The sequence below is a fragment of the Mauremys reevesii genome, linkage group 8 (assembly GCF_016161935.1).
Source record: "Mauremys reevesii isolate NIE-2019 linkage group 8, ASM1616193v1, whole genome shotgun sequence".
Lineage (NCBI taxonomy): Eukaryota > Metazoa > Chordata > Testudines > Geoemydidae > Mauremys > Mauremys reevesii.
Genome location: NC_052630.1, coordinates 21,105,426 through 21,121,590, shown reverse-complemented (window position 1 = coordinate 21,121,590; position 16,165 = coordinate 21,105,426). Strand labels below are relative to the sequence as shown.

Below are 16,165 nucleotides of genomic sequence, written 5' to 3'. Positions count from 1 at the left end.
GAGCAAGCAAGCAGGAGCGGCGCCAGGGTTTCTGGTGCCCTAGGCAGAATTTGGGGGGTGGCATTTTGTGCGATCCCCCCGGGGCATGCAGGAGCTTCCGGTTCCACTCCCATCGCGCCGCTGAAGAAGGACCCTCCGCTGAAATGCCGCAGGCGACAGTGGCAGTCATTGAGCTGCTCAATTGCCTGCCGCTGTTTTCCGCAGCACGTCGGCGGAGGGTCCTTCTTCGGCGGCACGACGGGAGCAGAACCGGAACTCCCATGTGCCCCATGGGGAGCGCACAAAATGCCGCCCCCCGAATCCTGGCGTCCTAGGCGACTGCCTAGGGTCACCTAATGGAAGCGCCAGCCCTGCAAGCAAGACCCTGCTTTTCCAGAGCAGCTGTTGGGCACTAGATTGCTCAGTTACCTGTTGATCGCAACAAGTGCGCTGAATCTTGCTCTCAGATGTCCCAGAGTGCCTGGCTTGTACCTCCTGGGTGCAAGGGCAGGAGTGACTCGTCCTCCTGCTCCTTGCCTTCCCTTAACAGGGCAATCCCACCTCAGACTTACACAGGCGAGGTGAAACACAGCATCCGCATGGGGATCACAGCACATTGCCCTTCCTCCCCTCGCTGCAGATTTTGGGTTTGCGTATTGTCCCAACAACCTAGGCCTGTCTTCAGAAATCCCACCGCAGACTGCCCCCGGCTGCAAAGGGCTTGCTAGCAAAACCCTGTCAGGTCATGAATGCAGCATGGGACTTCCAGACACCAGTGGTGACCCGAGACAGCCATAGGGAAAGCCCAGGTGGAACTGGGAGATGCCCTGCCTGAGCTGCCTCCCCCACCAGCTCCACACCCACCCTCACCAGTGCTCCGCTACACTGCAATACTGGGTCCCTTCCCGTTATTCCCAGCACTGGGGAGAAATCCAGCATTGGGCATGGGCACCACAAGAGAAGCCTGGCACTGGGAGGGTCCCCTGCCCTGGCCGAGTGTCCGGGTTCTAATAGCATCTCTGATTGCTCGTGGGGATGGGAAAGCGTGGGTCTGTCAGTGGGGGAGGATAGGAAACATAGTGGCTATGAGAAGAGTTATACAGAGTACATTTAAAGAAACATCAGGGAGCAAACAGATCACATTGCTGACCCCACAAATGGGTCCAGCTGCTTCTCTTCCTGGTACCTGCTACTGTTGGGTCTCTTAAAGGCACAGGCTAATGCAGCCATAATGACTTAACATGGAGCAATGCCTCCAAGACGGTCACTCTCTGCCAGGTCACATGATAGCACCAGGGCTCGGAACCTGCCGGATCACCTGTCATTAACCCTTTGCAGACATCACACATGACAGCGCGAGATCAAATCTATCCAACTTACGGCTCGGCCCGTGAATCTTGATAGGCTTGGAGCTGATCAGCGAATGGGAACAGGCTTGGCAGACGCAGTCTTTCCCGCTGAATGTCACTTTGTCTCCAATGGGGAACGGCTTCCTGCAGCCACAGAGAAGGCAGGAAAGCATAAGAAACACACCTCCCCTGCTTAGAGCTCCAGCTAGGCTTCAGGGTGGCTCCCTGGGCTAGTCTGTCCTTCTGATCCTGCCCATGGGCCTCCGCTTATTCCCTCATGGGGCAGCCATTCAGGGCAGGCCAGGGGCACCAGCTGCTGCAGTATTGGTCCCACTCCAGAGTGATTGCAAAGAGCTAAGCTACACCTGACTCTTCCCTAGTTTCTCCGGTGGTGAGATCAGGCTGTCCAAGGGAAGGATGGAGCAGGTGTGGGGAAGATCTTGGAAGTAGAAGTAGGGTGTAAGGGGCAGACCAAGCAGGGATTTACAGAGGGATTTACAGATCTGCAGGGGAGGACTGAGGCAAGACAAAGGATTTCTTTCTTCCCGATGAAAAATGGTGATATAGGAAGTGTATACACGCACCTAGATGAATGCACACACCTACAATCAACCACACAGCGAGACATACACCTGGAGAAGCGTACACCCCTACATCCAACCACAGCCACACGCATAGAGATACCTCCCCCTGGAGAACATACCCACCCACACCTGAACACAAGCACACACAGGGGCATGCACCCATCCCCAGAGATATGGATGCAAAACATTGAGAGACACATGCACAAACATTAGTGCCCCACTATTCCAGTCCTGCACCCCCGCAGCTCCATCCAGGCGCTTCAGCCGTGCCCTTAGCACCCTGCTATTCCAGTCCTGCACCCCCACAGCTCTGCCAATGCGCCTCAGCCCTGCCCTTAGCACCCTGCTATTCCAGTCCTGCATCCCTGCAGCTGTTCCTGTGCCTCAGCCCTGCCCGTAGCACCCTGCTATTCCAGTCCTGCACACCCAAAGCTCCGTCCATGCGCCTCAGCCCTCCCCTTAGTGCCCTGCTATTCCAGTCCTGCACCCCCACAGCTCTGCCAATGCACCTCAGCCCTGCCCTTAGCACCCTGCTATTCCAGTCCTGCACCCCTGCAGCTCCGCCAATATGCCTCAGCCCTGCCCGTAGCACCCTGCTATTCCAGTCCTGTGTGATGAACAGATTCTCTCCATTCAGTCAAGTTGGGGATTGCGTACAGCCAGCGGGTCTGGTTGGGAATTCGCCAAAGCCATGTTCACTAGTACTCAGCCAGGCTTGGAACCAGCTATCCAGGGGTGAAAGGTGAGGGTTCTGGCTTGCTTCCCCGTGGCTTTCACTGAGGCAGGAGATGGAAGACTGGTTTATTGGGCGAAGTGGGGTAAGGAGAGAAGATCCAAAGAATTTATGTATGTCCCCCTCTCCCCCCACTGCAATGTCCCTGATGGGAATAGCACGTTTGCTATGTCTGAGGGCACCCATTACACCAAGCTACCAAATACATTTATGGCATTGCTGAGATGGGGCTTTGCCCCAGCGCTGGCCTGAAAACCAGCAGCGCCTTCCCAGCTTCAGGCATTGGCCTGCTCCTGGGGTGGGGGTGTGGTACTCTGCAGCTGCATGTCCAACTCACCTGCACATGCTGCAGACAAAGCACTTGGGGTGGTATGTCCTGCCCAGGGCAGAGATGACCTCTCCAGTGATGAAGTCGCGGCAGCTGTCGCAGCGGGTCCCGTAGAGCTGCTGGTAGTCATGGGTGCAGATGTACTCCCCGTTCTTAAAGAAGAAGCCTGATTGGGCCAGGTCACAGCCGCACACTAGAGAGGGAGAAAACAGCCCCAAGGGGAGAAGAGTCAGCCCAGCGACCATCTTCACAAGCCGGGCACGTTTCCTCCAAGAGCTTCCGAGAGGTGCCACGAGGTGAGGAGTTTCTGAGTCAAGGGAAAGTCATTGCGGGGTCAGCCTGGGCTAGCACAGTCACAGCATCTCAGCAAAGCACTTGGAACACTACTGGATGCTGCACCCACTCCCATAAGGACAACAGCTGAGGGCACACAGGGAGTGAGGCCATGTGCTCCCCCCATCGCCTTTACGGAGGTCCTCTCGGTGGCCCTGTACTGCATCTTCACTCCTGGTTTCCACATTCCTCCCTTCCCTACAGCCCCACTTGTTTTTTTAAATGGTTGCAACTTGGCCTACGCACATGGGAGCTTTGAATTAATCCTCAGAGAATAAGCATTAAGGTGAAGCACTAACTGCTTTGACCATCATAGCTGGGCTGGACTTCTCTATAGAACTCACCAGCCGCGTCCCAGTGCACACCAGGAGGGTCTCTGGGAAAACCTAGCATGAATTCTTCAGCCGTAGTCTCTCAAATGTGATTGTTCCAAAAACTTGATCAGGAGCCTTGGGGGAGGGGATCCGGACTGAGGACTGCAGGCATCTCAGTAGGTTCCTTCCTTTCCGCAGCCGGCCAGCCCTCCAGCCCTGACATGCTGAGGGGCCGGTGAGCACCTCCTGCAGCCCCACAAGATGTCACTGTTGGGCTGCAGGCCCGGTCCAGGACGAAGCCTCCTGGTTTTGGAAAGGGATGGGCCGTGCTGAGAGGAAACTGTAGGCCGCACCCAGTGGTCAAAGGAACTGGCCAGCAAGATGATTCCAGTGCATTGCAGCCTGGCATGACCGAACATGGATTGGGCTAATCTAAGAGCTGCATTATTCCCTCACCCTGCCCACCATACCTGATGGCACCTAAACAGGGTCAGGCACATCCCCCTTCCCTCTACATTTTGCCTTTACAAATATCAGAGGGTTTTTTTTATTTTAATTGCTTTAGTGCTCGTGACAGTGATTGCTAGGAAGTATTAGCTAGCACCGGGCATGCTGGGGACAGGTGCCATGCAAACTTCCTCCACACAGACCCACCCCTAGGGCTTATGCACTGGCAGGGTCTTCCTGCAGGCTTGGCTAGGAAAGAGGCCATGTAGCTGCAGTAGCTGTCCAATGACTAATGGATAAGCCTGGCCCCAAGACCATCAGAGCTGCTGTGCCAGGTTTGGAAAGGCAGCCACCACCTCCTTCATCACCTGCTGTGGCACCAAATTACAGTGGCACCAGCATGAGGTGAGTTCACGATTACAAGTCTGACTTTTACCCTGCATCTCTTTTAATACCAACAAAGCACCACATGTCCTTTGAGCAGGGGTACAGAACTGAGGGTCTTCCAATGAAATCCCCCCTTCAGCCCAGGAGCTCTGCTGCAAGATGGTGCAACTGCAGAGAGTAGCAGAGCAGGCAACCGAGCATTCAGTGGCACAACCCATCCAGCCTGGACGGTGGATCTTCTGCTCCCTTAGTTTTGCCCATGACTTGGGACTGTTACCAGGAGCTTTTAAACCACCCCAGGAAGCTCCCATGGGTGACAGGTGCCTTTTCAGTTTGTTTCTTTGAAAAGAAATCACGAATCAGCAGGATTCAGCTGCTGCTCCTGTTACCTTGTCATGGCAAAGGCATTCACAGACCTGGAAAGTAGCAATGGGAGTCGGAGCATAGGGCTGCTGATGCTGGAGACAGGAACAGGACTAATCTCAGCCCATTAACTTCTCCAGGAGAAAGAGGCTGCCTTCAGAACTGCCATGCAGGTGGCATGGCTGAATGATGCATGAAAATGTCTGCCGGGGGCTGACTGGCCAAGGGGTGCTGCTTGCTTGATGGGGCAGGCAAAGAGCTAATTCTGGTCTGCGAATGGATGGGCCCCAAAGCCCTCACAGGGTGTGTGTGTGATCACTGCATCAGCTGGGGAGTGCAAACTCTTGCTTCAGGCTCTCTTATATACCCTCCCATTCCCCAAGCTCAGCAGAGGGATCTGAGCACCCAGGAATGAGGCAGCAGAAAGTGCCAAGATGATCTCAAAGCACTTTATTGGCATGAATGCCCCAGAGTCCCTTTGTGCCACGGAGTAGTATCATCATCCCTATTTTACAAGTGGGGAAACTGAGTCACAGGGAAGCGTAGTGACTTGGGTGCTCCATGGTCACACAAGAAGTCTGTGGCACCTGCCACAACACTGGGATGAATCTGGCCCTTAGTTCCATGCTCTAACCCCTGCCCCATGCGCCCTCCTCTAGCACCGAGTTGTAGAACAGAACAGCTAAGCTGTGCGGGGAGTCCAGCTCACATTCAGGGGGGCTGGTCTGCACTTGGAGAGGGGACTTGCATAGTGCTTGGAGAGACTTGAACATTCAACAGAAGTCTGGCAACCCTTTGAGGTATTTAGTGCTAAGCCGAACAGCTCAGCTTCCTGCCAGCCACGCTCTGTGCAGGTCTCCTGGCCTAGGAGTAGATGTCTGCCCAGCTCCCCGAGCCTTATGTCCCACCAGGGACACTTACCATGGGGTCCCAGTCAGTCTGCAAGAGGAGCTTCTCACAACAACCCTTCTTCTCATTGCCTCCACTGATACCTCCAGCTGCCCCGCTCCTGCTCAGTCCTCAGTGCCTGGCCCCAGGTTAGTTCAGAAAGCAGCTGGAACGCCCAGAGCTGCAGAAGCAGCACACAGCCCCCCAAAGCCTGCAAGCAGCTGTTTGCAGTGCTGTGCTTCTCCCACCTTTGCACAGATGTGCTTCCATTCCCCACCTCCCAGCTGGAGACAGTGCTACCTGTCAGGTAACGCTCAGCTGTTGCTTCACTCGCAAGCAGCCACTGGGCAGAACAAAAGCAGATGCCTCCTCATTCTTCCTGCTGCATCCTCCAGGTACTGCAGTGATGAGGATGGACGGACCAGCTCTGTCAGACTCAGCGCAGGCCCAGAGGCAAGAGTTGCAGAGGCAGGTTTTGGCCCCATCTGCCCCAGGGCCAGAAGCACGTTGGCGCTAACCACTGGGCAATGGCTATCGAGCGCTCTGGGCTGAGGGCAGGCAGGGGGGATGTGGGAAGTCTGGCGGGGGAGCAGGGCTGAAAGCAAGGAGGCCAGTGCAGGGGCTGGGGAAAGGTGAGGCTGGGAGGGGAGGGAGCTGGGAGGGGCAGGTGGGGGAGGAGGGTTTCCTCTCATAATTTATTCCCTTTCACTTTGAAATCAGACAGCAGTCACTGCCAAGCTCTCCCCAGTGGCTCCTCGTCCCCTTTGAAGCTGGAGCCAGCCTGAGCTCTTTGTCTGGTGGAAGAGTTTGCTGTTTTGCACAGATAATGCAGTGGGGGAGGGGTTTCTGCAGCAGAGCGCTGTGCACCTGCAGGCCAGCACCGAGAGCGACCTGGGCCCAGTGGGTGGGGGTGTCTGGGAATCTGGGGCTGGCTGTATCCTGGGAAGGTCCCTGTGTACACACAGGGCAGTATGTGCATGCAAAGGAGACGTACATATATGTATATATGCAAAGAGAGAGATAGTGTGTATGTGGGGTTGGCTCTGACTGTGGGAGAGACCAAAACTACCCTGAAGAGAGACACCCTCCTCCCCGCCCGTGCATGAAGGAGTCACTAAGTGCAGGCGATTTGTGCCCGGGTCAGCGTGAGGCGATGAGAACTAGGAGGAGCAGAGGTCTTTAATAAACCCTGGTAATTCTGTGCTTTACAATGTATAGAGCCCGCGTAAGAGCGGCTCTTTTAATAAACGGACTAAGGAGCCTTTTAGCATCTGTTCAGGGCCATTAGCTTTAATGGCCTGTCAGCTCTGCTCCCCTTAAGCTCCTCCTCAGGACCGGGGGAGGAGCCCAACTGGCCCATGTTGCTCTCAGCAGACACTGCACATGGCCCAGGAAGAGCACAGGGAGCTGGTGTGCACAACGGTGGGCCGGGGGAGCTTCACGCCTCCAGGAGGCAGGCTGCCATGCAGCTCAGGGCACTGCGCCAGGAAGGCCTTGCCAGCCGTTGGGAATGTGATGGCCCCTGCGTGAAGTGAGTTGGTGGCTCTCACAGTGCAGTTCCTATTGGACAGGTGTCCACAATACACAAACCACCGTCACAACCATTCGCCCCACCCTCCACCCCCAGTTGGCTCATTCCCAGAATGAGGCAAGTCCCAGGATCCGGCTGAAATTAGAAAGTAAGAAGCCCACACTTCTTCTGCGCAGGTTGGTGGGCCTTGTCAAATTAATTAACTGCTATTAACCATTCATTTATCTGCGCAGTAAACGTACATGGGGCTTTGCGGACACAGATGGGGTCAGGTGAATTTCCCATCCCAGCTCCCGCAGGAGATGCACTAGGACCGGACTTAACATCCCTACTTGGCATCTTCACCGATCTGCCTTATTAAGCGTGAGAGTGTCTTCGAAGCCCTGCAGCAGCACATGGAGGTTGGGGGTGTGCTGGGGGTTTCTCCTTTGATCAGCCTGTGTGAAAGCACCTCTGGATCAAATGCACTGTCCCCTGGGAGTCCCCTGAGGGAGTTTAGCCTGAGCTGCAGTACATGGCGTCCTGGGGCACATTGATTTCATCCTCATTTCATATCAGTCAACTTCATTATTGCGGAATTAGTCAGTTACCAGTTGACGACCCTGCCAGGAGCAGCTCTTGGTTTCTGCCCCCTTTTCTCCAGGTTTTATCTCAGCTGGGGCCAGCTCGCTGTCAAGGATGCCTCAGAACAGCTACTCCCTTCTCCCCTCTCCCTGGGGCAGGAGGACTACTAGGATACTGGCTGAGGCAGACTGCAAGGCCATGCACGCAGGTCAGGATCATGGTGCATGAGCGGAGCTGTGCACTGGTCCAGGACTAGAAAGGCAAAGGGGGGGCTGTAGGGCAGAATTAAGGTGCCCTGGAAGACCCATGTGAGATGCCAGGACTAGACTAGCAGAGAGGTTTGCAGACGTGGAACTGAGGTGCATACACAGAGCTGTTGGGGTAGGAGAGAAGGTGGGGAGTTTGTGCAGCACTCTCCCAGGTCTGGCTCTAGCCAGCTCTCTCAGTCTCTCCCATGCACAAGCACTAAATCCCTACCCCCCCACCCAAGGAATCAGAACCCCTTGTGAGAACCACATAGGTTTCACCACAACTCAGTGGGGCTGGATTAGTCACACCCAGGCCTTTCAGCTTCCAGCACAGATACCAGGCAGGCGGGGCAGCATGACCAGAAATCCTTAAAGCTGTAGCCTCCTACCTTGGCAGGTGAAGCACCTGATGTGGAAGTGATTGCTCTGGACGCGCACCACCTCTCCCTTACATGTGTCTCCGCAGCGGTAGCACTGGATGACGGTGGATCTGCCGCCGGAGCCATACGGGTTTTGTTGATAGGGAACTGCTGGTGGAAAGGAGAGAGTGACAAAGACAGGGTGTGTTATCATGAGGGAGGCAGCGGGTCCCATCTGGGCACTGCCCAGCTGGCTGCAAGTCATGATTCCAACACAACTTAAACTGTGAGCTCTGTCTTTTTGTTGTATGTTTGTACAGCACCTAGCACAATGGGGCCCTGATCCATGACTGGGGCTCCCGGGTGCGACTGCAATACAAATAATGAACACTAGTCATAATAGTGATGGAGAAGAGCTACAATAGTGAAAACGGTCAGCAATTCATCACCTCTGTGAAAACAATACATGCCCCAGCGGGCTGTCAGTGAGAGGTAGCTCCAGTGAGCAGAGAAAGGGACTGGGAGTCAAGAAACTTGGTGTTCTGCTCCTTGCCCTGCCCTGGATTCACTGCAGGCCACTTCCCCATCCGTGCCTCAGTTTCCCCATCTGCACACTGAGGACAATGAGACTGACCCAGCTTCATAAGCTCCGCAAGGTCTTGAGACAACAGGTTCTAAAAAGGGCAAAACATCACTCCTTATTCTCCTCCTTCTAGGTGAGTGGGCTTGGAATAAACCACCAACTGCCCTCCCCCCGCAGAAGACGGGGCAGGTCTGCGTTATGGACCATGTGCAAGCCATGTACCCACTTCTCAAAGGCTCAACAATTGGGTGCACAGAAATGGAAGCCAAAAATGAAAATTGGGCTTGGCCACTGGGCCCTGTCTCCCTAGGTGCAGCCCCGGACTCACCTAGCCCCAGATTCTTACTGGCTTTTACCAAGCAAATGGTGCCAAGAACCTGCCACCCGGAAACGTGAGAGCCCAGGAGGATCCATGGGGACATGTACTGTTCTCCCAGACTCAAAGAGCCTCAGGTGGAGCTCCCTGAGTCCCTGCTATCCTGCAGGGGGAGAGGGGGGCACAGGGCTCTGGTTTTCTGAGGTTCCTTTCTGGACCAGTGCAACCATGTAAAAAAACCCCAAACCGCAGCTGGAAGGATGAGAAGTGAAAGCACATGCATCCTGCAGCCGTGCTGAGACGTACAGCCCCAAAGGATCTGTCGGCACCCCACACCTGCCCCCGCCCCGCTGTCTCCCCTTCCCTCCCGTTTGGGGTGTATATTTACTGCTGCAGCCAGGCAGTGTCTCTGCAGTTCCCAAACATCTGCTCCCCAGCCCTCGGAAGAGGAGCTGCTGCCTGAGTAAACAAACACTAACCCCACTCTCCAGCAGATGCTTCCCAGCTGCAGAGTCAGCAAGGAGCCTGCCGAACAGCAAGCCCTCCCAGAAACTGCATCTCCTCCCTTCCAAGGCCAGCACAGCTCCTTCCCCCCACCACCAGGACAGCTGCCCCTTGCTCCTTTTGCATGATCAGCTTGAGGCCACCTTGCTTTCCTTTTCTCAGATGAGCCTGGGGCTGGGGAAAGACCCCACCAGGCATCCCCAGGGAAGGACGTCTCTTCTTTCTCCACAAACCAGGGGCAGTAGGGACAGTGGTTGGACAAGCTTCCTACCCTCTGCCAGGCTAGTGCATCCCAACAGACCTGGAGGGAGGCATTACTTGCGTTTAGGGTGACCAGACAGCAAATGTGAAAAATCGGGATGGGGGTGGGGGTAATAGGAGCCTATATAAGAAAAAGACCCCAAAATCAGGATTGTCCCTATAAAATTGGGACATCTGGTCACCCTAGTTGTGTTCTGTAGCCCATTCAATCCTGGGCATCTGCTGAGAGAGACAACAAACTGACAATGCCAAACTGTGTGTGTGTGTGGGCGGGGGGGGATTTTAGTGATGCTGACATCTATTTCATTAGGAACTGGAGTGACAGACACTAATTTATTTCACCCAGGCCTCCAAATAGCTGTCAGGAGATAACAACCTTCATTCTGTATGGACCTAGGCTGGGATCAAACCTGCCCCTGGGAGGTGAAAGGCTCCACTTTTCATCATCAACCCCCAGAACTGGTCATCATCACCAGTCTGCCTGGAGGATGGGACAGCTCCCTTGTGGGAAGTGTTCCGCTGGGAGCTAGAGAAGCACTGAAAGGGAGCAGCCTCTCCAGAAATCTCCTTGGGATCCCTCAGGGAGTGACTCGCTGCGGAACGCAGGGCAGACACTGGAAGGGTGGTAGACTGTGGAGTGGTTTGTTTGTCCAGGTAAATGGTGGAAGCTTCACTGCTCGAGCCATTAAACTGGAGAAAACCCTGGACTGTAGGGCAGGAGTGCACCAACTTCCTCAGCCTGACGAACACGGAAAAATCCTCTGGGGGATTCTCCTCCAGCTCCTCTCCTCAAAACCGCCTCCCTCATTGCTTGCTCAGCAGAACATTTCACACTGCAGACCACCAAGAAGGGCTGTGTACACCACAGCGTGAGAAGGATGGGAGCAGAACAGAACCCTGCTCTTGGCTAGAGGGGAAAAGGCAGGAACTATACAACCAAAGGAGTCCTTTCCCCTCGGATTTCTACAAGCCAGCTCTCCCTCAGAACACAGGCATCGCAGAGGGATAAAGGGCATCTCCTGTGCGTTACAATTTCATAGTCTTTTGTTCTAGGCGCGTCTCTCCCACGCAGTGTGCAGTAGCTTTTGGACACGGGATTGGGTTTTTAGGCCCGAGCAGCAAAGTATTTGTTCCTGCTGCCACTACTGTAAGAATGCAAAGAGCGTGTGAGGCTCGGAGGAGATGAGTGGAAAAAGAGCAGTAGGCTGAAGCCTCTGAGCAGAAATTTCAGTGGTTGGCGAGTCTGAGCCAATGGGCTGGAGGCTAGGTAACCCCAGGATGAACTATCTAGATGGGGAAAAAAGGAAAGCGAGGTCCCTGAAAGCCTGGTCCATGAACAAAGGCCCAGAGCTTGAGTGAAGAGACATCAAACGGCAGAGATCTCTCGGCAGAAAGACACATCATTAGCTGTAGCGATGGGGCTATATTCAGCAGATTCGGTGCCAGACAAAGAGAAAGAATCAGCCCACTGTGGGTTCTTATGCTAAAAACCCAACACAAATGAAAGAGTATCTTGTGCCCAAATCCCATCTGATATGCCAAACCCGCAGCCAGTGATCATCTGAGCTCTTTTACCGGTCACTGAGACAGGCTCTTTGGGTACAAAACAATGTCCACAATTAGTGACTTCTAAGGTGTGGCCCCTAGTCCTGTCCAGACAGGCAATTCATCTCACAATATTTTTGAGCCTGCTGTAATCCATCTCCCCTTCTCAGTGTGGAAAGCTGCTGTCTAGGCAGGGCATGGGAAAAGCATACTTTCCCCGATGTATTTGATACAGGTCACATCCAGAGACAGACTCAAGGCCAGGCCCAGATCTGGAGCTGAACTTCCAAGGGTTGCTGGACTTTTCATCCTGCAAATGTTTTGCATACACAGAACTCCCGGTGACACCAACACAGATTCTGCAGGTGGAGGGTTGCAGGATTTAAACCTGGAGCTGTGGTTTGGCCTACCACAGAGATAGCAACCAGCTCCAATGTTTGGCTCTGGACCTGAGCTTCTCCAAGGTCCCAAATATTGGTTCTGACTCACTTCTAGTTCCAAGAGATGGGAAACTATTCCCAAATGGGCTGGTTTTCCTGATGTTTGAAATGAGCTGGGCTGCCCAGTTGGCGGATCCAGTAGTGACAGCACAGGAATCTCTGAGTTCTGCCAATAGAGCTCATCACTGCAAACTAATAAAACCCAGCAACAAATCCATGTGCTTGCTCAGACATCGCCCATATGGAAATAAACAACAGGGCATGACTCTGAGGTCCGAGATCAAACCACAGAACAAGGCACTGCAAAATAGCCTGGCACGAACTGTTACAATAGACAGCTTCTCAGCCGGGAGCATTTATAGTAAGATCGCATGCCTACGGACAGGCGATGCCTGGGGCCGTAGAGAACTCTTCTCTCAGGAAATGCTTGATGAGAGAGGACTGTATATGTGGAGGAAAGAAAAGAGCCTAAATGCTACACTGGCTAGGCTCTCTCCCTTAGTATGCTCCAACACTGACCAGGAAGAAACCTACATTGGCCTCTAGAGGAGGGTGGACTGGACGGGGCCTAAGAGTCTCTTTCCAGCTGTCATTTCTGAGAGTCCATGAAATCCAAGACTGTTCGGCAAACCTGGGGCACAACTGTTAACGTCACATGATCCAGGGTCCCTACTAGACTAAGTGGTCCGGGTCCCCCAGGGATATATATGATACGGATTCCTGGTACATTGCAATAGCTTGTGAATACCGATATATTCTGTATGGGATGCCAGCAGAGAAGGCGGTGCCAACCTCCTCTGCCAGCCCATGGGATAGAACCACGCCACTCCGGAGGCCTCGGCCAGAGAAACTGGGGATGTGAGTAGAGGAATGAATCAACATTTGAATAAACATTAATAAAAATCTGTGTCGGAAAATTCATCCATCAATTATGGGCTTCTTGTCTCTAGGGGGAACTTCCTGGTGACCATAGCAACCTGTCACCAAGCCCCTGAGCTGACAATCTGACAGAAGAGAGGAAGACAGAGAGAGAGAATAGGAAAGAGTAGGAGAGGGATGGAGGAGCCTACTGAACTCAATGACACCAGTGTAAATCCAGAAATCAGAGGAGTCACTCCAGATTTACAGCAGCATATGGGGGATCAGGATCTGGCCCAGGGAATCATCACCTTCTTGCATGCTCGCTTTGTTCAGCATGAAGTGGAAAGCTCCCCCAAATTGAGATTAACCTCAGGCTGGCTCTGGAATTTCTCCCTCTAAACCTCAGTGCTTTGTTTCACTCTGCCTCCGTTTGTTTTCAAGAAGCTGGCTGTTCCCTCTTGGCCCCGCACAGGAAGTATGACACATCGCTACACCCCCTAGCAGAGGGACAGCTGATCAGGGTAAAGCTCATTATGCCAAAATAATCCAGTAATAATGTAAGTGGCATTAGGCGACTCGCAGGCTGAGATGCAGGAGTCAGGGGCAGGGGGTGGGGATCTAAGCTGCGCTGCCATAGGAATGCCTTAATCTCACCCTGGTTCACTCCTGCCCGAGATGGACATGCTTGTTTAGCAAGAAAATTAAGCCAAGTTCACCTAATTGTTAATGCACCAACTCCCAACTGCAGCACTAAAGGCTGCGTAGGGTTAGATTCCTCCCTGGTGTAATTCCAGCCTCTTCCAGCAGGGATGATTTGGCCCATAGAGTCCCATGTGGCCCCCCCGGCCACTGTTTATCTATTTTTACCCTATGCATTGGTAGGGGTGGGGAAGGGAAGCCATCTGGAACTCACAGCTTCCCAGCCTTGGGCTGTATCTCTTTTCAATGTCTTTGCTGCTGCATTTGTCATCTCCAGTCAGTGATCAGGACCCCACTGTGCCTGGGACCGGTGACCACATCACCAAGGGCTGTGACCTTGTCAGATCTTACAAGCCAAGCGGGCTTGGCCTGGTCAGCCCTTGGATAGGAGACCACTACGGGAAAACCAGATGCCGTAGGGGCAGATGCAGGTGCTATTCCCCGGAAGTCAATTCTGAAGCTGAACCCCAGCAGAGCACCAGGCGTGCTGTGGTGCTGGGATACCAGCTGAGTGGCCACATTCAACTATTTACCAAAGAGCTCCTGGGGCACTTCCCCTGCAAGTGAAGATGTTCGTTCCAGTATACATTGGTAATCGCTTCCTCCTAAGGCCTCCCTGCAGTCTCAGTTAGGTAAACTGTTTTTCTTCCTTTCCTGTCCTGTCCACACGCTGTCTGTGTCCTAAATCGCGGTGTGGCATTGCTATGCCCTGCCAAACAGCTGCTGCGTTCCTCCCCAGAGGAGTGGCCGGGGGAGCAATCCCTGCATAGTCCGGGATCCTTCAGGATGAAAGAAATGATCTTCATAAAAAAGATAGGAGAGTGAAGCCTCCACAAATAACAGGGCAGAAGCCATCTGCCAGGTGGCAAAAGAACCTGCTGTCCCCAACCATGCTCCCTACAGACATTGCACTCATCAGGCCGGGCTAGTGGCACCACCTGGTGCTGCAGTGAGAGTGACTGGTGCCTAGATACTAGCTGCTTAAGAAATGCTGCTGATAGATGTCCCCAGGGCCTGTGGGATCTGTTCTAACAGGGACTCAGCGCAGCATGCTTAGGTGCTGAGAAAGTGTGAAGTACCTCATATGGCTTTGCACTGCCCCCTGCTGGCTGTCTCAAGAGCCATTGATTGGCTTAAAATTGTTATTAATAGCACGTGGAAGGGTCTTAAGTGCCTGATATAAAGAGTGTACAGACCAGCATGGTGCTGTGATGGAAGCAGCTCAGACATAGCGATATACACACTGAATCAGCTGGCTTGTGCGAGTGATGGAAGCAGCACAGCACAGTACTGCCTTAAGGATGAGATGTGCTCAGCAAATCACCTGATTGAAAGGTGTGACATAAACAAAGTGTAAGACGGTTCAAAGGTGTGATATAAACAGAGCATAAGCTGCCTCAGCAATGAGATATAATCAGGGAGTCAACTGACTTGGAAGTGTAGAAAGCAGGCTGGATCCCTGAGTCCAAGTGCCCTGTTAAACCCTGCGTGCACCGAGCGGACTGGATGAGTGTTTCGGTACAAGCTGGATTGAATCCAGGTACTCAACAGGAGGAAAGTGTCCAGATGCACAAACTGGACACAACTGAGGCATGGGGCTGTAAAGAGGGCAGGGGCTGTAGCAGACATTTTGTAGCAGCTAGAATACAAGCTCTGGGGAACAGGAGACCAACGGGTTTTTCTAAGATATCCTTTCCATCGTTCCTTATAGGCATCCCGCCACTGTCCTGTTTTTTTTATTCTTGCTCAGCTGATATAACCCTGTCCTGTCTTGTATGCCATTCGTGCTCCAGGACGTGTCTCATGTGTATAAGCCAGGGGTCCAATTTTCATAGTCAGGAGCGTGCAGTTGCAAGCTGTCACATCTTGCTTGGAGATCCTGACTTTGTTTGATACGAGTGTATTTGAGAGATACCTACCCCCACAGTAGCATGGTGAGGCTGATATAATTAACTATTGGTAATTAATGTTTCCACAACGCTTGGAAAGCCATAGGTGAAGGGTACTGCAGAAATGCTAAGTATTCATTATTAACCAGTACCAGTATTGTGCATTGTTGTGTGAAGTGTATTCTGGTGTGCCAATGTGTATGATATGGGTGTGCAGGTGTAGAAGAGCTGAGTGTGATGTGGGTGTGCAGAAATGCATGCACGTATATGATGTGGGTGTGCTGGTATGCATTGGGGTGCAGATGTGTGCATGGACGTACGTGTAGCTAGTTGATGTGGGTGTGTTGGTATGGATGTATGTGCAGATGTGTGATGCGGGTGTGTGTTGGTATGAATGTATGTGTAGATGTGTGATGTGGGTGTGTCCGGGGGGTGGTGATATGTGAAGATCTGCAACGTGGGTGTGTTAGATGTGTGATGTGGGTGGGTGTTGGCATGGATGTATGTGTAGATGTGTGATGTGGCTGTGTCGGGGTGTGTGGTGATATGGATGTATGTGTAGATGTGTAATGTGGGTGTGTCGGGGTGTGTATTGGTATGGATGGATATGTAGATGTGTGATGTTGGTGTGTCTGGAGGGTATTGGTATGGATGTATGTG

General features: G+C 53.1%; 1 protein-coding gene across 8 annotated transcripts in view; it reads right to left on the bottom strand.

Annotated features, from left to right (window-relative positions):
- The window catches only part of ABLIM3 (actin binding LIM protein family member 3), a 113,034-nt gene that overhangs the window by 42,778 nt on the left and 54,091 nt on the right, over positions 1-16,165 (bottom strand). For 6 of the 8 annotated variants that reach the window (XR_005583488.1, XM_039483679.1, XM_039483678.1 and 3 more), the window contains 3 exons: positions 8,438-8,578; positions 2,983-3,166; positions 1,360-1,472 (listed from right to left, as the gene is read on the bottom strand). Coding sequence is in view for 7 of the 8 variants with exons in the window: in XM_039483679.1 (XP_039339613.1) it covers positions 1,360-1,472; positions 2,983-3,166; positions 8,438-8,578 (438 nt within the window). In the remaining variant the exon portion in view is untranslated. The remainder of the gene's footprint in view (positions 1-1,359; positions 1,473-2,982; positions 3,167-8,437; positions 8,579-16,165) is intronic. The other 2 variants (XM_039483680.1, XM_039483681.1) reach the window with 1 other exon arrangement.